This window comes from Zonotrichia leucophrys, chromosome 12 (assembly GCF_028769735.1).
Source record: "Zonotrichia leucophrys gambelii isolate GWCS_2022_RI chromosome 12, RI_Zleu_2.0, whole genome shotgun sequence".
Classification (NCBI taxonomy): domain Eukaryota; kingdom Metazoa; phylum Chordata; class Aves; order Passeriformes; family Passerellidae; genus Zonotrichia; species Zonotrichia leucophrys.
In genome coordinates this window covers 19873306-19895841 of record NC_088182.1, presented here as the reverse complement: position 1 = coordinate 19895841, position 22536 = coordinate 19873306, and the positions used below count along the sequence as shown (strand labels likewise).

The following is a 22536-nucleotide window of genomic DNA, read 5'->3' as shown; positions in this document are numbered from 1 at the left end:
GTAACTGCAGAGGATTCCAGTTTCACACAGCATGGGGCACAGATCCTGCCCCACATCCGAGTCCTGCATTGGATTTGTCAGAGATTTAGTGAATGAGGCTGCACACTGGGAGATCTCCACCAGAAGAACACTTCATGTATAAACACAGCCTGATTCTGCATTAAAAGTGGTCTCAGTGAACTGGCCTAACCATTGGTTTCCTGCTGACTTGCCCAACACCAATGTTCTTTGAGTTTTGCTAAAGTGTGGATATGGAAGATCCCAGTATCAGGCAAGGAAATCAGTCTTGAGCTTGGAAAGCTGAATTTCCAGTGTGACAAATGCCAACTGGAAGAAACAGAACAGTTCTCAACTGCTGCTTCTGAATTTTTTTTCAAAAACTTGGGCCAAAATTCAGGTATGAAGCTCAAAAATCTTAGATTCTGATCTCAACACAACATCAAAGAGCACAGGTTAATAAAAACATGACAAGACAGGACAGCCAAGCTCATAGGTCACAGTTAAGGTTAACAGGTGCTGATTTTTTTCTTGCAACTCTTCATAGAGTTACAGAATGGCTGGAAGGGACCTTGAAGCCCATCCTGTTCCAGCCTCTCAGGTCTGTTTTTTTTTCCCATGACCAGGATAAGTTTTACAACCCCCAAACACAGCAGGTATCTGCTGTGGCAAGATTGTGCTGTGTGAAAGCTGCATATGCTTCAAATCATTAATGTTGTTCTGCAACAGGAGAGACACCAAGGACTCTGTCAAGGCTCCAAAGGTGCTGAAAACCCTGGGAGAAGTGAATAATCTACACAGCACCTATTTTTGTCTAGGTGATATTCCCCTCTGAGCACTGAATAACAGGTGTGGTCCTATGGGAAGTGTTGCTAACTGTCCAAAGAGAAAGGCCAGATTAAATCAGAAATTGTCCAGAAACCTGTGACCTAACCAGTGGCTTTGCTGAGCAAATTAATCACCAAAGCAAGCATCTGATTATTGCCATTGTTAAAAGGTGCCCCCTATTAAATTTGGAATTTGAGATCTGTTATTTATGGAGAGAGGCTGGCCCTCAGTCCCAGCTCTCTGTCAGCAGCATGACAGACTGGCAGCTCCAGCAATCACACACATGAAATGCATGTTTTGCTCATAATGCCAGAATCCTCTAAAACTGCGACTCCAGGCAAGCGATAGCATTTATCATTCCATAATCTCCAGTGTAAATCAGGAATTCAGTTTTCAACCACATGAGATATAGGAGGGAGCTGAAAGCCAAAATACAAGTAGGACCATGTATCACCATTTCTGATTAGCTGAAAGTGGAGGACAAGTGGAATGAAAATTCATTTTTGTGGATTACAGTTCTTGTGCAGTCCAATTCCCTCTCATAATTTAGACCAACATTAATGCTTCCTTTATCTTACTCTGGGCTGTTGAGAAGATGCAGAGCTTGTCTGTCAAGCTCGGACCTGCGTTAAGACTATTATCTAAAAAGTAGGAAAGCCATAAATACTGCTTTGATCCTTTCAAACACAAACAAAATGCTCTAAGGCTGCAAGGGACGTGTATTTCTTTTCACACCTAGGAGGCTGCCCAGCAGAGCCTTGGGATGGAGCTGGATGGGATTTTGGAAGCACTCAGCTGCACCCTGTGCTCCCACCAGCCTCAATGGGAGCTTTCCCATTCAGTGAACTGGATTCATTCCAAACTCAGAGCTTGGCCTTTCTGGGAATCCTGCTGCCCCAGCCAACGAAGCTGCCAGGACAGACTCTGTGGCATTTAAGGCTCCTTTTCTAACTGCACTGAAGTACAGCTGGGTGCCAGGCCCTTGGAGGGAAGGCAGGGCCTGAGCACTGGGTGTACTTTGGATGGATGGAACTGGGCCTGGGTCCTTGGGTGCACACTCCTCTTTGCCCCCACAGCCTCATCAGAGGTTAGCCAGAAGATATTTTACACATTGTCTGGCCACAGTGAGGCACAAGCCCTGTGTGTGAATCTTCTCCTCAACATTCTCTGTGTGCCTGGTTTTAATCTGGGCCAGATATCGTACCAGGAGAGCTCCTAGGAGCCCCTCTAGGCACATCTGGTGCACCCAGCACCAGGTTTCCTGGCCTTGTAGAGCCAATATTTCTCTGTTAATGCTCCTGCTCTGAGTGGCAGTGCCGTGTGCTGTCCTGGCTGAGCATTCCTTGCAGGATGCTTTGGGCATGGCTCTCTCCAGCACAGGGGTGCCCAGGCCAGGCTGCAGGTCAGGGTCTGCCAAGCTGTCCTGGCACAGCCCTGACAGTGACAGTGAGTCTGGCAGAACCGTCACTGCCACTATCAACAAGGGGCACCATTCAGCTGGGTGTTGGAGGAGCATCCCTAACATCAAGAATGGGAGTTTCTGAAAAGGAAAATGAGGAACATTTCTGTGCCCATGCCATAAAAACCACACCAAACCAAAAAATCCTACAACAAAGAGAAATAAATTGAAAAATGTGAAGTGCAATTGAAAAGACACTGCTAAATCCTGAACTCCAGGGAATGTGGCTGTGCTGCTGGTACTCCAATATCCCTTGCTTGCTGGTGCCAGGAGGATCAGGGCAGCCTCTCCCAGTCCTGCTGGGCTCTCTGAGACTCTCTGGAGTCTTCAGCAGCTGTGAGCAGCTCCAGGCACTGGAGCTTTATTCTAGTGGGTCCATGAGAGCAGTTCCTGCAGGTGGAAGGGCAGCAGGGCAGGTGTGGTTGTCTCAGCCAGCTGGGCTGTGCAGGCACTGCAGGGCTGCCTTACAGCAGCCACATCCCTGTGGAAGGAATCTCCTGCCTCCTCTGTGGCCCCCAGCTGTGCCTGCCAAGCAGAGCAGCATCCCTGGCCATCTCTTGGGAGCAGAGCTCCTGCCAGGAGCTGCTGGAATGCTGGGGTTCCTCTGCAAGACTGCTCTTCCCCAAGCAGGCCACTCCAGTGGGGCTGCAAGCCCACAAGCTGCACTCCCCTTTCACTGCATCTTTTCGTGTGCTTTAAGATTTAGCTCAGTCAGAACTATTAAATCTCCAGAATTTCAGGCCTATATTCAGAAAAATAGAAATATGATGTTGTTTGGCAGCCTCTTTTATCAGCCCTGTCTCTTTCCTAACATGATGCTCACAGTTTTTAAATTGTTCATCTGCTGGAGGCTGTGCTCTGTGCTGCTGCTGGTAGTCAGGTGAAAGGGTAGTTAAACAAAAAGGTATTTCGAGAGAGGTAGAAATAGCTGTCCCCTCCAGAGAGAGTTAATTGCAGTGCTGATTGCACACCCCACAAGAAGAGGAACATGTTCAGGAAGCCTCATGGCAGCAATGTCCTCCTGAGGTCAGAGGAGCAGCAAGTAAAGAGTCCCACAAGTGTGGCTTCCCAGGACACTTGGGAGAAGCCCTGAGCTCCTGCTTTCCTAATGCCACTGTGTCACTTAAGCCTTGCTGCAGTTTTCTACAGGATAAAACATTACACACGCCAGTCTGTTGTGATCCCTGCATGACCCATGCCGGGAACACCTCCTGGGTGCTCCCAGCTTTGCTTGCTCTCCGCAGCAGCTCTGTCAGGCACATCCTCCACATCCCCACGAGCCTCGGAGCTGAAGGGGAAATCTGAAACACTCCTGATGCAGAGCATGGAGAGACATTGCAAAGTTGTGCACCTACACATGCCTCCAAAGAGAAATGCTGAATAAAAATCCACCTTGATGTGCTCTTGAAGGCAAAAGCCTTCTAAATGCAGCCTGTGCCCATGATTTATAACAATGACTCATAATATTGCATTATACTTAATATGATGTAACGCTGATGCAAGATGCCATTTGTGGAATTTCAATGTCACAGGGAAAAAGAGAGGAGAGAGCAGTCTGGTCATGTACCTTGCCATGCTGTCAGAATGAAATGCTCACAGCCACAATGTGTTGAGCCTTTCAGTATCTACTTCGTTATTTTTTAGCAGGATAACTTGGAGAATAACATTTCTGTTTCCTGGAGTATAAATATCTTTCAGATATACATTATTGTGTTACTTACAGTAATTTAATCAACTTCATATTTGAGAAGACAAATTTGCTAACAGACAATTCAGTCTTGCAATTATACCCCCTCACATGGAAGTTTGCAGGGCAAATAAGGATTATGCCTTTAAATTAATTGAAGCTTTATCTCCCTTTTCTGACCCAACTGTTATGAATTCTCCTCCTGTTCTCACTGTACTGCTTGCTCCTTCCTGCAGTGAATCAGCACTTCAGGAAACACTAATTCAAAGAGGAAAGACACCCTAAACTCTGCTTCTGAAGGTCAGGAATCGCTGCTCTCCAGCAGGTTTGACAAATGAGGTGAGGCTCTGGGGCTGCTCAGGGCCAGTCTGGGGGGGTGTTGGTGACCCCAGCTCAGAACTCTGCCCCTGCCCTTCCAGCAGCCCGAGGAACTTGTGCTGTACCAGTGAGTCCTGCTGGGTTGTCCCCCAGACAGACAGGCAGAGTCAGAGCCTGTCCCTCAGCGTGGGGAAAGCTGGCCTGGCTGCATTTGTGGTGGGAGCAGCTGGGAATGGCTCCTGTGCCCCTCTGCTCCCAGGGCTGCTCCTGCTGCATCCTGGGCGTGCCCCGGGGGTTTCCAGCACGGCACGACCAGAGCTGTTCAGCAGAGGAACAGGGATGTTCTCCACCTCTGACCTCTGAAATCCTCCACATCTGACACCCTCGCTTGTCTCATTTCCAGCAAGAGCTGACAGATTGAGGAATTGCAGAGTATCCTGAGCTGGAAGGGACCCTCAGGGATCACCCAGCCAATCCTGACCCTGCAGAGACACCCAACAATCCCACCCTGGGCATCCCTGAGAGCCTTGTCCCAAGGCTCCTGGAGCTCTGGCAGCCCTGGAGCTGTGCCCGTTCCCTGGATAGCTGTACCCCTGCTCTGACAGAGCTGTGCTCAGGATGTTCAGAGGCTGCTGCTGGCACCCAGGGAGCACTGAGACATTGCCTAGGTAAAACAGGACTGTGAGAGGCTGCAAAGCCTTGACCTGAGGTCTCCCCAAATCCTGGATCAGGCTTTTCCTGGTGGCTCTCTGTGGGTTCCCACCCTGCAGTCCCTTCTGTGCCCAGTGCTCGCAGCAAGCCCAGCAGAACATTCTTACCCACCAAGATGGAATGGATGATTTTGTCAGTGGTTCTCAAGAAGACAACTCAATATTGATGGATCTGTGATTTCTAGAGTGCATCCTGAACCACCTGCAGCAGGTGTCACCTTGAAGAAGGAGTCTGTCACAGGTGAGCACCAGGTGAGTGGGCACAGTACAGTTTCACATTGCAAGCCAAAGAAGGAGAGAGGCTTTTGAACAGCATAGCAATGCCTACAGGTGCTGGTAAGAAATCAATAAGAATTGATTTATTTTTGGAAGCCTGGTAGGTGCCAGTCTGTCTCCCAAGTGCATAAATATCATCAAAACCTAGCCATGGGCAAGTGAAACAAGACAAGAATTTGTAGCCCAGAGGAAAGCCACCATGAATAGATTGTTTGGAGGCTGATAAGATCCATACTGCTCCAAAATGGAGTTCCACCTCACAACAAGGCTGTCTTTGTTGTGGAAGAGTCAGGTTGTGAGAGTCTTGGCATGCCAAATACCTGTAATGGCCTCCCCTGCCAATTGTCTTTAAATACTGTGATCTTTCACACAGGAGCAAAGCCTGAAAGAAATCTCTCTCGCAAAAACATCATTTGTTCTTTCTCTATGGGACAGCGGAGCAACAAGCCTCCCCTCAGTCCTTACTCTTTCTCTCCCCTTCAGATTTCAAGCAGAGATGTGTTCGAACAAAGATGGGTAATTTTGCTCTGTGAGGATGCAGGAAGAAGTGCAGAGCTATCTCCAGATCAGAGCAGTTCCTGAGCCTGCTGGAGAAATGGCAGATGGCCAGAGATAGCACAAACCACTGCTTTCCCAGATTACAATGAGGAGAGCTGAACCTTCCAGGCACAAGCTTCCAGGACAGCAAATTGTGCACAGAAAGGTGAGAAACACGAGGAGCCTGGCAGGGAGGCTGGGGAGGCTCCTGGAGCCGGCCTTCCCACAGCCACCTCCAGCACCAATGGCCCTGCTCTGCCCACACTCCATACTAGGGGATAACCGAGGTAAAAAATGCATCTTTTCTATTTCTCTGCATTTTTAAGCTTTGCTTTGGGGAAAAATTTCTGGCCAGCAGGCAGTTCCAGCCATGTTTGCAGTCTGGTGTAGGCTGCTGTGTCATTTCCTGGGAATCTTTTACTGCCAGCACCCATCAAATACAAGCAGACCTTTCAAGGAAGTAGCTGTGCCACAAAACTCCTCTGCTATTTTTTGTTTCACTGGGTCTATGCTTGTACAGCAGAGCAGACTGTGGGTGTTGGTGCTTCACCAAGCTTTTCAGAATGTGCCTTCATGCTACCAGAAGCTAAGTAATAAAGATCTCAGAACCATTCATTTTGCAAATATTAACGCTCAATTCTTGAGCTATTCTCAGAATTCAGGGTTCATTTTGCGGGGGTTGAAGCACAAGTTTTGGCACCACAGAGCCAGACACAGGCATTTGGGATACTACACAGAGTAAAACCCAGAATCTCACCTATAAAACTCCTACAGTAGCATTAAATTAAAGAAGGGTTAGGCTTTTGTTAGGGGTGGAAATGGCTTTTCTTCAATACAATCTGCCTGGCTCCAGCATAACTGGAGATGTCTCAGAGCCTACAGGTAATTACCACAACAAAAATAGCATCCACAAATTAACTGCTGCTCCCAACTTCCTTCTCCTATTTGCCTCTAAGTCACACTCACATGATGCTGGAATCAGGACTATTGCATAAGAGGAGGTAAAGGAGAGCTGAGGAAGCAAGGACTGACTTCCCTGAGATGGGATCAGCAGAACTCGTGCAGGGAGAGCCCTGCTGGGCTGTGGGGAGCACACAGACAGCCCTGGCTATTCCAGCTGCTGGAATGGAGCCACAGCCCCGCCGGGACAGCCTGGGAATGCCTGGCCTGCAGGGAGCAGGGCTCAGAGCAGGCTCCTGTGCCTGGCCCAGCTGCCACTGGAGATGGGACACAGGGCCAAGGCAGCAAATCCCGGGGTTCAGTGCCGGGGATCCCCAGGAATCCTGGCTGTGGGAGCTGCTGGGGCCCTGCCTTCCCCAATGCTGCTCTCAGTCCCAAAGGATGGGGTGGGTGGCAATGCTGCGGTGCTGAGCCCAAACCCGAGCCACTGTGGCACACGGAGTGACAAGAGCTCAGCCTTTCCCTCCTCACAGGGGCGGCTCTCACACAAAGAGCAACGTTTGAACAGCAGGGTTGAAAATGATCCCTTTTCAGCTGAGTGAGACATTCATGTCTGAACCTGACAAGACTCCTGCTCACCCACACAGCAGCAGGCAGCTTGTTACCAGAAGTACCGTTTGACTCCCCAGATAAAACACTTGTTTGATTTTTTTTTTCCCTTTCTTACTGCTGCAAAGAGTAACATTTAGACAAATGCTTGACAAGCAGACGGTCCAACAACCTGCCAAGGTGCCTGCTCGTGTGCTGTGAACAATGGCATCACGGCAGCACTGCACAGGGCACCAACGCCAGCCCTGCCCCGGGGCGGGCATGGGGACAGCAGGCACTCACCTTGCGCCCAGCCTCGTTGTTGTGCAGGTTCATGAGCGTCCTGGCATTCTGCTTGATCTCCCGGGCGTCCACGAAGACCTTGGCGAAGCCGATGCCGTAGCGGATGTCGGCGGAGCAGCCGCCCCATTTCCAGCCCTCCTCCTTGTGGTACTGGCCCTGCTTCTCCTTGTCGCAGCCGCAATCGCTGAGGTTGCCCTGCGTGCAGGCCGCCGTGATGGCATGCGCTACGCCGGCCGCAATGATGGCGTAGGTGAAGGCGGCCTCCCTGCTCCCTGCAAAGCAGAACGGCCGTGAGCGGCGGGCAGGGGCATGGTGGGGGAGCGGCAGGGGAACGGCAGGGGATGGCAGGGAATGGCAAGGCCTGCGGGCACACAGCACCCTGGACATGCTGGAAACTGCTCCATGAACAGCAGGGCCTGTGGGCACACAGCACTGGAAACTGCTCCATGAACAGCAGGGCCTGTGGGCGCACAGCACTGGAAACCTGCTCCATGAACAGCAGGGCCTGTGGGCACAGCACTGGAAACCTTCTCCATGAAGGGCAGTGCTGTGGGCACAAGGCACTGCCTGCTCCATGAACAGCAGTGCTGTGGGCACATGGCACCCTGGAAATGCTGGAAACCTGCTCTATGAATGGCAAGGCCTGTGGGCACACGGCACACTGGAAATGCTGGAAACCTGTTCCATGAACAGCTGTGGGCACACAGCACTGGAAACCTGCTCTATGAATGGTAGGGCCTGTGGGCACACAGCACCGCCTGCTCCATGAATGGCTGGGGGCACACAGCACTGGAAACCTGCTCCATTATTGGCAGTGCTGTGGGCACACGGCACCGCCTGCTCCACCGCCTGCTCTGCTCCCTGGGACTGACCTGCTGCGTGCTCATCCCTAAAGCCATGGCTCTCTGTGAGGCACGGGGAGATCAAGTGTTGTTCAGGCTGATGCCTTTGGAGTTTAGCTTTGTTTCAAATCCTGTACTGATCAATGTATAACTCTAAATGCCATACAGAGTGTTAGCTACTGTCTCCACATTTTGGTCAGACAAAAAATCCCTTTAAGCCTGAAACTCAAGGACATCCTACAGCCTCAGAGCCCGAAAAGTATAAACAGAAGTGAATGGGGAGGAGGAAACTGGGGGTAAATGACTGCAATATCTGCAGCTGTAATTGAAGAATTAACCCCTGATATATAAAAGGACCAAACTTATAATTGTCTGAAAAACTCGTGACCACTGTCCATTCTGGGTGCAACCTCTGGGAGGCCTCTGGCTGCCCAAGGTGTCCCTGTTAAAGACCTTCAATAAATACCCACTTTATTCTCTTTACCTTGCCTAGCCTCTGTTCTAGGGGCCACTCCAAGGCATCAAGACAGCTTCGTCTCTGTATTTCCAGATGCTATTAGAAGTAGGCAAACTAAACTTAAACCAAAAGGATGGGGTGGAAAATTTTGGAGCTCAAAAAAAAAGAAAGAAAGGAAAACAAAATAAGTGGGCTTGGGGATTAAATTTTGAAAGCACCCATATTCAACCTTTTAAAAATTCAGCTCAGAAATAGGATTTTATTTAAAAATTTAATTCTACACTAAATTGTATTTTTACAGAACGACCACTTCTGTTTGACTTGTGTTCTGAAAACATTTTAGCTCAGCTGGGATGATTATTTCACATGGTAGGTCAAACGTTTTCAACACTGACATCTACGCTGACTCAATGAAATAAGTCTTGGTTTAATTTCAAAATTTCTCATAAAATGAAGAAAAAATCCTGACCTGTTGTAGGCACTGTGACCAGAGCAAGGTGAAGTAACAGCCTCACCAGAGGCTGTGAGACAGAGGTTGGGTCAATATTACTTTGTGCAACAAGGCCATAATGACAGGCTTCTGCTTCCTGAGGGGGGGTTCTCACTTTAAATCTAAGACTTAATTTCTCTTTTTGAAGTTTTGTTGCATGCTGGTGTGTGTATTTCCCACACATGGACCCTAAGGTATCTGTGAGGCTTTGGGGGCCAGTTCAGCTGAGAGAAGGCCCTTCACAGCCTGAGGAGGTTTGCAGAGGTTGCCCATGTATGTCAAACAGCCCTTACAATTCTTTGGATCTCCCAGACCAAGAACTTGTCCTACTCTTATTTCTCCAATGACAAAATGCACCCTTGTGCAATAGGATCAGAATCAGGCTCTTAATTAGGGGAGTGCAGATGGGAAGTTCTGCTTCCCTTCTCCAAGTGCTCCTCAGCTGAGTTCTGGCAGACCTCAGCTGCTGGCAAGAGTCTGTTGCCCATGAAACAAGCCCATTTCTGCTGCTCATTGCATTTCAAAAAAAAAAAAAAAAAAAATCATCATTTGGGAAAGAAACCTTACAATACTTCAGCCTTGGCTGCATCCCTTTTGTGTAATATGATCTGGATTTCTCTGCTTGTCTCTTTCAATGATAAATGTTCACTTCCTTATATCGAGGAAGTAAAATGGAAAACAAGATGACATTATCACAATCTGTTAATAGTCAACTTCGTGCCCTCTATTTGCAAAGGCAGTATTCCCTAATGCTGCAACGTGCTGCATTTATTAAGGAACTTAATAAATATTAAGGAACAGTCAATTATCTGACTTTCTCAAAGGATTCCTTGTTTCTCCTTACTTAAAAAAAAACCCCCATAAAATTATCTGGTTTTGACCATGGAAATTGGAGATGAAGCTTTCTAGAACTCTTGACTTTTTATAAAAATCTGAATGCCAGGCTTTAGGTGTATTTGGTGTTGAGCTCCTCCTCCAGTTTACACTCATCAACACCCTCACTATTTTAAGCACAACACCATGAAAAAGGCACTGGTAAACAGTGTACAATAAGAAGTCCCACTTTATCTCTCAGAGGGCAGCACTGCATCACACCAGATTTCTGCTCCACAAAGCAGCAAATCGGACACTGTCAAAGAAATATTTCTGAGTTGAATTTACATGTGGTTCTTTTCTCCCTTTGATTTTGATCAGATCACTTTTGTTCAGCACAAGTTATTTTCAAGTTCTAGAACAAAAACAACTGGAAGATCACTTGAATGTGACACACTCAGCCTTGTAGAGGCTGAGCACCTCTTTTGCTTTTTAGAGGGGAGAAATACAATGTAGAAAATACAAAATTAGTGCAAGCAGAGTCAGAAACCATTGTCAAGCTTGATCATAAATTACATTACATAAATTATTTTATACATTTGTCTTATTTGGGAGAAAATCTTAGCAGCTTTTAAAAACTCAAATTTTGGAGATTACAAGGTAAACAAAGCAAGTGCCTAGAAGGATTGGCCCAAGTAGGAAGTGCCTTGGCACTTGTGCAGTGGTGATAAAGTGATGTGGGTTCGTCACGTCTGCATCCAACTGTTCCTGTTTTTCCATAAATGATTGACTTTTCAAGTCTCATTACCCTGGCCTGGCTCACAGAAATGCCAGCATGGGAGGGAAGCTCAGAGCAGCCTGAGTGTCTTCTGTGACAGTGCTTGAGATCCCAGGGGTTTGTGCCCAGACAGGGTAACCTGAGCACGGGGGTGCTCCTGCCACTTTTAGGCAGAATTTCTACTCCTCTCCTTTGGATTTCAGCAGAGCTGAAATTCCTGGAGGATCTGAGGGGGAAACGTGGCTTTACCAAGGTAAGGCCAGGCAGCTGCTCCTGCAGATGTTGGGCAAAGGTGGAGTCACCTGTCACAGAACCATGGAATCCCAGAGGATTTGGGTCGGAAGAGACCCTAAAGCTCCTCTCATTCCACCCCTGCCATGGGCAGGGCATTTCCAGCACTCCAGGGTGCTCCAAGCCCCATCCAACCTGCCCTGGACATGTACAAGAATTGCAAGCCCTCCTTTCAGCTCCCAAATCACACATTCTTCTCCTTATCTCAGACAAACCATGGTAAACACTCCAGAGCTCAACTCCAAGCACTGGAGCTTCCAGAGAAGGATCTGGCAGCAGTCAGAGCTCGCTCTGGCCATTCACAGGGCCGATGGCCTGACAGGCTCCAGCCACGGCTCTGCTCCCTCAACCCTCACCTGGGGCTCTCCCCAGCCCCAGTCAGTGCTGTGGGACCTCAGGGGCTTCTCTCCAGGTGTTGGACAGAAACATCCTCCTGCTTTTCCTGTGTTTTTCTGGACTGCAGTGAGGTGTGCAGCACACTGCAGCTCCATTCGATCTGATGGCAGAGAGCTTGGCACTGATGGCTCCCAAAATTTCTGCAGCTCCACCTGCTGATGCAGATCCTCTCCCAAAGCACTGGGGTCCTGTCTGCAGCCCCTGCCCTGGGCAGGGCACCTTCCCATGCTCTCTGTGCCTGTGTCTGAGCTCTGCAGGGTCAGGCAGCACCCTGGAGTGCCACAGTCTCAAGGGGAAGCACTGAGAGGGTCCCAGGTGGGTGCAGACACAGGGATTGGCAGGGCAGCTTCTCTCCTCACGCTGAGCACAGTTACACACACCCCATGCACACCTCAGAGCCCTAATTCTGCAAACACTCACTGCATGCCTCTGAGTTTGGATGTGAGTGTTTGCTGGGCTGGGTTTGGGCTGAGCAGCCTGTCTGCCAGCAGCACTGACTGCTCTGCATTCTGCTTTTAATTTAGCTAACAACACTTGGGTTTAAGTTTAATCTTTACATTTGAAAACTTTGTAAAAACTTCATTCACGCAGATTAGAAATGGGAACTTATTTTTTAAAAGGAGTGCAATACCTTGATGTTGTTTGGGAAACAAAGCCTGAGCCTGCAAAATGCAGAGTGGATTAACTTGCAGGAAGTCAGTAGGTGCTCAGCAGTTTGGGATCTAAGGGTGCTTCCAAACAGCCTGTCCTGCCCTATCAGTCCCCCTCATAAATTGACTAAGCTGTGAAATAAAAGAGAGACAAATTTCTGTTTATCTCACTGGAAAACATGGGTTGTATTTTCTGCTATTTAAAGCCAAAGGGTCAGAGAGGGAGTTATCTGCAGTGACATGAGCTGAAATATGATTGGGAAAATATAAAGATGGAAAACACAGCATACCTTGCCAATTATGTGCCACAGCAAACATTACTCCTCATCTCTCTATAGGGGCCATAATTCACAGCCTGGAAAAACGCAGAGCAGAACCCATCCCCTGCCTACTTCAGGCTTTGCCTCCTCTTTCTTTGGTAGATACAAATGATCTGCCAGGATTTCTTATTTTCATTTTTCTTTAATCTAGCACAAGTGATTAATAAGAATGGTAGCTTTAAAAAAAAAAAGAAATATTCTCTTCCTAATTTTTTCTTCCCCTTCTCTACAAAGTTTGGGGGGTTGGTGCCTTAAAATATTGTATTCAGTTGGAATGAAAAGGATGGTTCCCTATAAAACAGCACTGTGGCATTACAAAGATTAGTACAAGTAAATAAAGTACAAAGGGGCTTTAAGAGGCATTCAAGACTCAGGGGGTTTATGCCCTGCCCATTTTCATGAGCTAAAGTTCCTTTCATCAACACATTAAACTCTTGAAGAGGAAACACTCCAGCTAAAGTGATTATTTCTGAAAATACCCCCTTTAAATTCATAAAGTTACTACTCAAGACATGTGCACTGCAAAGCTCAGAGCCACTATTTTGGAGTTCAGATAAGTCTCCCCTTTTGAGGGGGCTCTGAGCCCCCAGACCCCAGCACTCCTGGGGAACCCTGCCCTGCCACAGAACTCCCACCTCCCCAGCCAGATGCAATCTCTCTGTTCCTCTGGAACAAGTACTCACAAGACACTTCTGAAGGCAGGTATGAAAACCTTGTGATGGGAATTCCAACTGCAGTGACCTTGGGGCAATGTTTTATCTTGCAGTGACAGTCCTTGCTGAGAAAGATTGACTTTTTGGCACAAAGCTGCTTTGGATAATCAGGCCATATTTCAGCCTGGCCTCTGTTTTGCCTGCAAATAACTGTTCTCCCGCAAGACACTGACAGTAAAAACTGGTTGTAGGGGCTGGAAACCTAGCACAGAAATTCAAAGTCTGACCTCACCTGACTAGATAGAAAGATTCCAGTTAATTACATTTTTTTTCTGTGCATCTTGGGGGCTTCCTAACAGCAGTGGTTGAGAAAACAGAGTACTTCTCAAACTTTCCTCTAAATATTGACCGGACCACATCGTGCAGCAGCACTCAGAACTTTGTTTCCCACAGAGCTGGGCAGGTGATCTTCCATGCAAAACAAAAACAAGAAGGATTTTCCTGCCAGAGCTCCAGGAGCATTTGGATACTACTCTCAAAGGGATTGTTGGGGTGTCTGTGCAGGGACTCCATGATCCCTCAGGGTCTCTTCCAGCCCAGGAGGTTCTGGGATTCTGGGATTCCACCAGTGGTTGCTCACTTGGTCTGTTATTCTGGAATTCAAACTATCAGACTTTAAAACCTGGCATGAGAGACTACAGCAGTGTTTAAAATCAAACTGCTCCCTGAAATGACTGAAGATTAAATCTGTTCTTCAGCACACCTGTACTGGGATGTTTTCACATGTGTTTGTCTATAACACAGTGACAATATGAAGATTTACTCATAACTTTCCTGTTAAAATTTTGTGCTAAATCTACCCAGCTGGAGAGGAAAATGTTCCTAGGTCTTCTTCTCTCTTCCATACCAGCAGGAGATCTGCCAGCTCTGAACAGGTTAGGGAAGGCTTTGCCTTGTAGTACAGTTGCCATTTGCTTCAATAGGCAGGAGTGGGAATGTCCCTCTTCCCTTACGTTGTTTGAAGCCATAGAAGAAAAGTTGATTTCAGCACCTGGCAAATGAATGAGTGCTAATTCAGTGCAGTGCAGTGGACAGAGGAAAGGCAGCAGGCTCTCCTGGTTTAGGGTGTGCCTCAGGGCAGCCCGGGGTGATCCCTGAGCCAAAGGCATCGGCACAGCGTGCTGGGCTGAGCCCCTGCTCTGCTCATCAGCTGTGGGACCAGCCTGTCTGTGGGGACACTTCTTCTCATTTCAGCATTCCTTATTCCCAAGAGTAATGTCAGGGGGGAGAAGTATCAATGGGATTTCACTGAAGCATTTTCCAGGGTAGAAGAGAGCGAGGAATTGATGCATTTTAGTAAGGCCACGATGAAGAGCTGGCTGAAAGGTTTTGATGAAATTCTCCTTGCAGACCACCACTCACACCTCAGGGCTCCCTCCATCCTGCCCCTGCTGGGTCCTTGAAGCCTTTGCAGGGCTCTTGTGCCTCTCTTCTCTCAGCTCCGTCCTGAGGGGTCTCCACTTGGCCATGTCCCTCTGCTTTGTACCACTTCACTTTCTTGTTCAACAGTGCCAGTGCTGCTCACTTGTGGCAAAAGGAGACGGGATTTTTTCCCCCTCTGATGCCAATGTGGTGGTGTCCTCCAGATCCCATGAAATGTGGTTGTGTCCCAAGGCAGTCCTTTGGGACAGCAGCAGAGTCACTGCTGGCCACCTGCTCACAAGGTTACACCCTGCAGAACGAGCCCCTGAGGCACCTGATGGAAAGAAAGCCTTGGCCACAGCTCTCACTCTTCCCGTGATCCAGCAGAGCCCAAATCTGATTTTCAGACTCCATCAAAGGCATCTCAGATCCTCAGGCTTGAACCACGTTTCACCTGAAGACAGACAGGCAGGAGGGTTTTGGCCTATCCTGCTTTAAAAACGTTGGTTTTGATTGTGGCCGTCCTCAGGAACAGAACTGCTGACCACTGTGGCAAATATATTTGGTTTTAAGTGTGTCCATAATGCAGCGTTGCATCATCTCCATGGTTATTTTAGAAATTCTCTCTGCCACTCTACATTATTAATAAGGTGTCTGTGGAATGGTCTAGAAAAATCATCCCTGTGTTGGTCTGGGCTCCATTGCTCCCTCTGGGACCGCAGCAGAGCAGTCTGGTGGCACTTTGTGACTTCTCTGCGTGTCCTGGCACTGCTGTCCCCAGCTGGCACGGGGTCACATCCACAGGGTGTCGGGAGGGGACACAGAACACCTCTCTTTGCAAGGGCAAAGCAGATAAAATGACCCAGGAAATGGAGTCAGCGCTGGGCACTGGTGGGAGCTCACTGCCACCAGTGGGAAACTCAAGCCCGTGAGCACAAAAATGCTCTAGGATGAATTCAAAGGGTTCTCACTGTACCTCTACAGATAAACTCCACAAATAAACTATCACTTCACTGGATGATGGGTTGTATGTGAATTTTTAAAAATACTCACATGCTACAGGTTGAACAGGGAAATATTGTTTGATGCTTTCCTTCTAGAGAATTCCAAGTGTTTCAATAAGGTTAATATTCCTGTTGCCATTTTAAAGATTGGAAAAGAGAAACACAGAAGAGTGTGCCATGACCCTTAGCTACACAACAGCAGGGTCAGGAGGGAATTGCCTCGAGTGGCAATAAGAGAATTTAAATAATTGCAGTATATTTGCACAACATTCATAGAATTCAGGGTAAGGCACTCAGACCTGATCTCCTGTTTGTGGGCACCAAATTTGACTTATGGCTTTACAGCACATAGATTGCACCCTTTTTAACCAAGGAAAATATTATTTAACCTGGAACACATCCTGGCAGAGATCCTTGGGAAAGAGCAAGAGATGCCTTTTCCCCATAGCCATAGAAAGATGAGCTGTGTCAGATGTCCAGAGTTTCTATACCTGCTGAAGGGAAGAAGCAGAAGAACAAGGAGACCACCTGAACAGGAACAGTTATAAATATCTTGTGGTGTTTGAGAGCCTAAGTAGTTTTATCCTTGAGACCACAGGAATGTCTGTGCAAAAGAAAAAATCACCTTTGGATTTCAACCCCCTGTGATTTTTACCAAAGTCTACTTTAAAAATAACATGTGTAACCTGTTTAAATTTGAGGGGTTTGTTATTCTTTAAATGATTTTTATGGAGTTTTGTAATTTGGATGCCATTCAACTCTTGACTGTGTTCTGAAACCAAGGAAGAATTTGCCCTATCCATCTTAGCCTCATAATGGATAGATAGAACATATTAAGAGTTATCACCTCAAAGCCAGATCAAAGTCTACTTCCTTTGATATTGACTTTCTTTAAAAGGACCTAAATATAACCCGCTAGCTAAATAATTCAATTTTCGGAGGGAGGGAAGGAACTGAGAGCATGTTTACACAACAGACCACAACAACTCCGCAATTTTCTAATTTCTGGGAGAAGAAAACTCCTTCTCACATTTTCTGTTTAAGGAAATGTTACTTTTGGACTAAAAGAACCCAAATCTGCCAGCCATCCAAATGGACTCTTCACTGACGGAAGTGGCAAACACTCGCCTGCATCGCTGACAGGAAGGGCTCAGCTCAAGGAATAGAAACATGAGCTAACCTGGATAAATGCTCCATTTTCAGATTTCCCCAGTGTTGTGCAGAGAGCTTTTTCCCTTGTCTACCTGAGCCACTCTGATTATCAAAGGTTTTCAAAGGCAGGGTTTCCAAACTGAGAGAAGTTCCTGTCTTCCTGCTCTTTCCTTACCTAGAACACCTGCCAGTGTGCCCTGCTGTGGTAAAACACACACCCAGTGCTCTCAGGGGCTCCAGAGCACCATGGCAAGGCTGCACCTCAGTGTTCCATGGCAGTGCCAGCAGTGAGGGCCTGGCACAGATCCTGCCCTGGGCCTGAGCAGTGCCTGGGGCCAGCCCATCCAGGGCTGCCCTGGCCCCTTTCTCTGGGCTGCCTGCTCTCCTCATGAAACATCCACATTTCCTACCATGCTAAGTATTGCTTGATGGGGTTTCTGGGTTTTTGCAACTTCATTTTACACGGGGAAGAGACTGGAAACCACAGATCCTTCTGGGCGTGGAATGCAGTGCTGTGAGCTTTCAATGCTGTCTCTAAAAAAGCCTAACCTGTATTTAGAAAACACATTCCTTGGTCTTTGCATTTTAAGTGGAATCAAAGAAACGTTGGGTAAATTTCACTACAATGTTTTGCAGAATGAGGGCATGAGAGTTTTAATCTCAGCTCCATTTCTTCAGGTATTTACATTAGTTATTATTAAAGCTGCTTTAGTTCAGAATTTGCATATATTTTGTGCTGCTGCAATAACTGAAAACATGGAAAATGAGATCTTCTGTCAGTTGACTGGAGCAGCTTTTGTGAATGCCCTGACATCCCAAAGCAGAACACACCCACTCTTCCTCGTGGCACAGGGGCACAGCTGCTGTGCAAGGATTCTGTGTGCTGGGGATCTCTCACAGCGAGACTGATGGCTGTGCCTGGATCCCACATCAGCCCAGTGTCCCTGGGGGTGCCTGCAGCCCACAGGTGCAGTTCCAGCTCTGCTCAGCACCCTGGCTCTCACTGCTGCCTTCAGCAAGAGCCAGTCCCCTTTTCTGCCATCCCTGAGAACGTGAATTGGGTCCTGTGCACACACGGGAAGCTTTTTGGAGATGATTTCTGAGAGCAGGGCTGTGAAATAGCGCCCAGGTGGGAGCGGGCACACACGGGAGTGAAGCACAGGCAGGTGCCCTGCCGGGAGGGAGCAGGTCGGCAGTGCCAGCAGAGCGCCCAGGTGCGCACAGTGCCCGCAGTGCCCGCGGTGCCACCCCCGGTGCCCGTGCCACCATCCCGTGCCCTCGGGCGGGCGGGGCAGAGCCCAGAGCACGTACCCACTTTGAGCTCCTTGCCGAAGACCGTCCGCTCGCCCAGGGCCGAGCAGTTCCAGCGCCCGTTGCGGAACTGGAACTGGCACTCGTTGATGCCCATCTGGGACCCTTCCCCGATGACAATGATCGCGTCGGGCCTGCTCTGGCAGATCGCCCGCTGCCGGGGGGCGAGCCCCGGGATCTTGTTGCAGATGATGCTGGCTCCCAGGGCCACCACAGAGGAGAAGCCCCTGCAACGACAAGACGGCGGCGGAGGCTGAGGGCAGGCGGGTCCGGGGACAGAGCGGCACCGCTGCCTCCCCGTGCCCCGGGGAGCCCCCGCCTTTGCCCGCGCTGCCCTCTCTCTACCCGTCCCTCTCTCCGAGCCGGGTCACAGATGGTCAGAGCGCGGCTCCTGCCAAACCAGGAGCAAACTTCCTCCTGCCAGAATTAAAGCGCGGGCAGCGGCATTGTGTGCCCGGGCCGGGCACTGGCAGCGGGCTGGGAGGGTTTTCCCAAACCTGCCGAGCAGTTGGAGGAGAGAGGGAGAGAAGGAGAGAGGGAGGGAGGGAAGGAAGGGAGGGGGACAAGCCACGCTCCCTGCCCCGGGGCCGCCTCCTCCCGCACGCAGCGCACCTGGCCGGGGATGCTGCGGGTCCGGAGCGCCGCCGCCCTCCCTGCGCCCCTCCCGGGCCGGCGGTGTTGTGCCCCCGGGCGGAGCGGCCGAGGGATGTCCGTGCGGGAGCGCGGGCAGGTACCGGCCAGGGAGCGCCCCGCACCGGGCTGGGGCAGGGCCGGCTGCCCGGGAATCGCCCCGGCGTCCCTTCCCGGCAGGGACCCAGCCCCTCGCAGCCCCGCACATCGCCCCCCTGGAGGGTCGCTCCGAGGTGCGCTTTACCTGTCCTTTGAGAAATAATCGTGATCTCCACCATCATCACTTTTTTTTTTTTTTTTTGAGACTTCTCGAGTTAAATAGTAACAGGTCTGGGCAGGTTGGACTGAGCGCGAAAGAGAGCGCGATTGTTATAAGGAAAAGAAAAAAAAAAAAGTTACTTACCCAATCTTGATATACACAATCCCCAGGCTCAGGAAGATGTGGAAGATCCAGCGCCTTGTTTTCCTGTTCATATTCTTTGCTTGCCGTGGCTCAGACCAACACGCGAAACGATGCCCGGCGCGCTCGGGGCCGGGGCCGCTCCGTCGCTGGCGCTCACGGCCGCCCGGCCGAGCGGGGCAGCCCCCTCCGCGCCCCGCAGCGCCCGCGGCTCCGCGCCGAGCCCCGGCCGGCGGCCCTGGGCATGGCCCCGCTGCGGGCGCTGTCCGGGAGCGCGGGGCCGGACGGGCTGCGGGGTGCTGCGAGCCGCGTGCCCACCTTCGGTGTGAATTGGCTCTCTCTCTTCTTCACACAACAACCCCCCCCTTTTTTTTTTCCTCTCTTTCTCTCTTTTTCAGCTACTTGGGCGTGTTCTCCAAGGAGGGAGTTGTCCAGCCGGGGGGGAAGCGAGGCGGGGAGGTGGGCAGGAGGGGAACAGGAGCGGCAGACGGATCACCTGCCTGCGGGCAGGCTCAGCGCGATCCTCCTGCCGCGGGCACGGCCCGGGGGAACGCGGCGGGGGCTCCGGGGGGTGTCACCGGGGGACGCCCCCGGGGCTGGCCCCGGCCCGCCGGGCGGCATCGGGGGCCCGCACCCCGCGCTGCTCCGCGCCGGCTGCGGGGCCGCTGCTTTGACTCCGCGCTCGCCGCCCGCTCGCCGGGGCCGCCGAGCACCTGGGGCCGGTTTTATGCGTTTGTCCCGACGCTCCTCCCCCCGGTCTGCCTCCCGCGCGTCGCGGGCTGTCCCGCAGCCTCCCGGTCCCCGCGCCGAGGTGAGCCCCGGGCGGCTGCAGCATCCCCGGAGCGCAGCCCCGCCCGCACCGGGGGGGCCGGGAGGGAGCCCCGTGTGCCCGCAGTGACCTCCCGCCGGCTTTGTGCCGATCCTTCAGTGACAGGGCACGGCTCGGTCCCCGTGGCCATGGGCGCACGTCCGTGCCCGCGGTCCGAGCCCGCGCTGGGGGCGGCCCGGGGGCTGCGGCCGCCCGGGAGCTCCGCGGAGCCGCCCGCCTGCCGCGGGCGGGGGCGCCGGCCCGGCCGGGAAGAGGATCCCGGCTCCTCGTTGCGGGAATTTACACGGATATGGTGACTATTTTATTATCCACTTAAAATATTTCTAACAGGGAGGTTACCTAAATGATAACAGGGGTGTGGTGCGGGAATTGTTCTGCTGATAATGTTTTTCTGATGACAGAAACACGATGACAGGATTCCTCAGCGTCCCTCGGAGGAGCCGGGCTGGAGCCCCTCTCTGGGGCAGCGGCCGCACGGACCCCCCGCTCTCCCGAGCCACCCCGAGCGGGGCGCAGCCGGGGCTGGGGCTCGGGCCGGTCCGTCCCTGCCCAACCGGCTGTCCGGGGCACGGAAGGAGTGTCCCAGTCCAGCTCTCCATGGCTCCGCGCTCCCCGGTGCGGCGGATGATTCCCAGCACCTTGGCGCCCGCAGCCTCTCCGTGCAGCCGGGCCGCGCTTCCCACCGGAGCCTGCGGGCGGCCCGGGACGGGGCACGGAGCGACATGCGGGCGTGCGGAGTGGGAGTGCAGAGGTGCGGGGTTCGGGGAGTGCAGGGCTCGGGGGGTGCAGAGTGTGGGGCGCGGGGATTCGGGGTTCGGTTCGGTTCGGTTCGGGTGCGAGGGAGCCCCGAGCCCGCGGGCAGCGCCCGCCGCAACCCCATTGTCAGAGCGGCACCTGGCGGGCACAGCCGGAACTGCAGGCGCAGGCAGAGGAGAGGGGAGGGAGGAAAAGGGGAGAGGGGGAAAGGGAAAAGGGAAAAAGGGGAAAGGAGGGAGGGGAAAGGGGGAACAGGGCAAAGCGGGCAGCAGCGGGCAGCTCTCAGCACCTCCAGGGCATTTGGGCCGGTGGGAGCAGCTGCTCCAAGGCTTTTGCAGCCTCCGATGTAATAAAGGCTCCCAGCCCTGGAGCGCACCCAGCACCAGGGACAGGGGATGGGCCAGAGCCTACAGGGGTGAGTAGGGGGCAGCAGGTGTTGATGAGAGCAAATTCAAGGCTTGGAGCAGGTCCTCTTTGGGTGGGGAAACCCCCAGCAGATCGAAGTGCCATTGGAAGGCAGCAGAAAGGCCGTGCCCCCTCCCCTCGTCGGCAGCAGGGAACATCACCCAGCTGCGGGCGCTGCCAGAGAGAGCTGCGCTCGCCCCGGTGCCACGAGCAGGGGGCGACAGGGGCAGGTGAGCCACAGCCAGAGCTTTGGGAATCTCACAGTGAGCCACAGCCAGAGCTTTGGGAATCCCAGACCTGCCCTGCCCACAGCAGGCTCCTCCAGCAAACACATCCACAGCTTTTTATGCTTCATTTTTCTGATTTTTTTTCTTCATTTCTGATGTGGAAGCTGATGATGATCAGTATAATTCAACCTCAGTGTTTAACACAGCACACTGCTATGGGACAGGTCAAGGATGAGCAAACTGTTTTCTTGGGGCTCAGGAAAAGTGGAGAATGGCAAACTTTCCTGAGAAAATAACCTACTGGACTAATCAATGACTTTCTTTTACTCTGTTTATTTCTAAAAAAGTTGTGACCTAGATGCATTTGAAGCATACATAAAATAACATTCCTGTGCAGATTACAGGAGGTAGTTTGGCTTGTTTGGCAAAGTTTCTCAAGCTTTTTCATAATTTTTAAAATGCTGTAGACCTTAAATCATCCTCTCAACCACAATGTCTTTTGAGTGGTCTGTAGTAACTAATCCTTATCTACCATTACAGGGTCTGCATATCCAGCTCCCTTTTTTACACTGTGTCTTCATATTTATTACTTCTAATAAATAGATTCTAATATCTGCATAATAAAAATCAATATGAGGCATTGTGATAACTAATTCTACTTCTCTTTAGAGCAATAAGTTACAGGCAAGTTGGTAAATTAACACAAAACTTAGAATCACAATTAGAGATTAATGACAGAGCAGTAGGAATCGGAAATTGCCTGTGGCAAGAGAAATTAATTCAAACCCATGCTCTTGAAGGGATTTAAGAGAAATCCCAGAGCTGGTGGCAGGAGGAGGTTTGGCTCTCCTGCTCCTCCAGTGACCAAGCGGGAGGCTGGAGGGGCCTTTCCACGAGGGCTGGGGGTGACAGGGCAGGGGTTTAAGCTGAAGAAGGGCAGCCCAGCGTTAGATGGGATATTGGGCAGAAATTCCTCCCTGTGAGGGTGGGCAGGCCCTGGCACAGGTGCCCAGAGCAGCTGTGGCTGCCCCTGCATCCCTGGCTGTGCCCAAGGCTGGTGGGACAGGGCTGGCAGCACCTGGGACAGTGGGAGCTGTCCCTGCCATG

The 22536-nt window shown here is 51.0% G+C and overlaps 1 protein-coding gene and 1 long non-coding RNA gene across 2 annotated transcripts in view; one reads left to right on the top strand and one right to left on the bottom strand.

The window, feature by feature from the left end:
* Positions 1–19919, bottom strand: part of WNT7A (Wnt family member 7A) — a 34352-nt gene extending 14433 nt beyond the window's left edge. Inside the window, exons 1-3 of the mRNA XM_064723884.1 lie at positions 19216–19919; positions 18183–18409; positions 7604–7875 (exon numbers count right to left, since the gene is read on the bottom strand). Coding sequence (XP_064579954.1) covers positions 7604–7875; positions 18183–18409; positions 19216–19286 — 570 coding nt within the window. The 5' untranslated portion in view covers positions 19287–19919. The remainder of the gene's footprint in view (positions 1–7603; positions 7876–18182; positions 18410–19215) is intronic.
* Positions 19905–22062, top strand: LOC135453152 (uncharacterized). Its single transcript, XR_010441783.1, has 2 exons — positions 19905–20333; positions 20443–22062. It is a non-coding gene; the product is annotated as an uncharacterized LOC135453152 (long non-coding RNA).
* Positions 22063–22536: the final 474 nt, after the last annotated feature.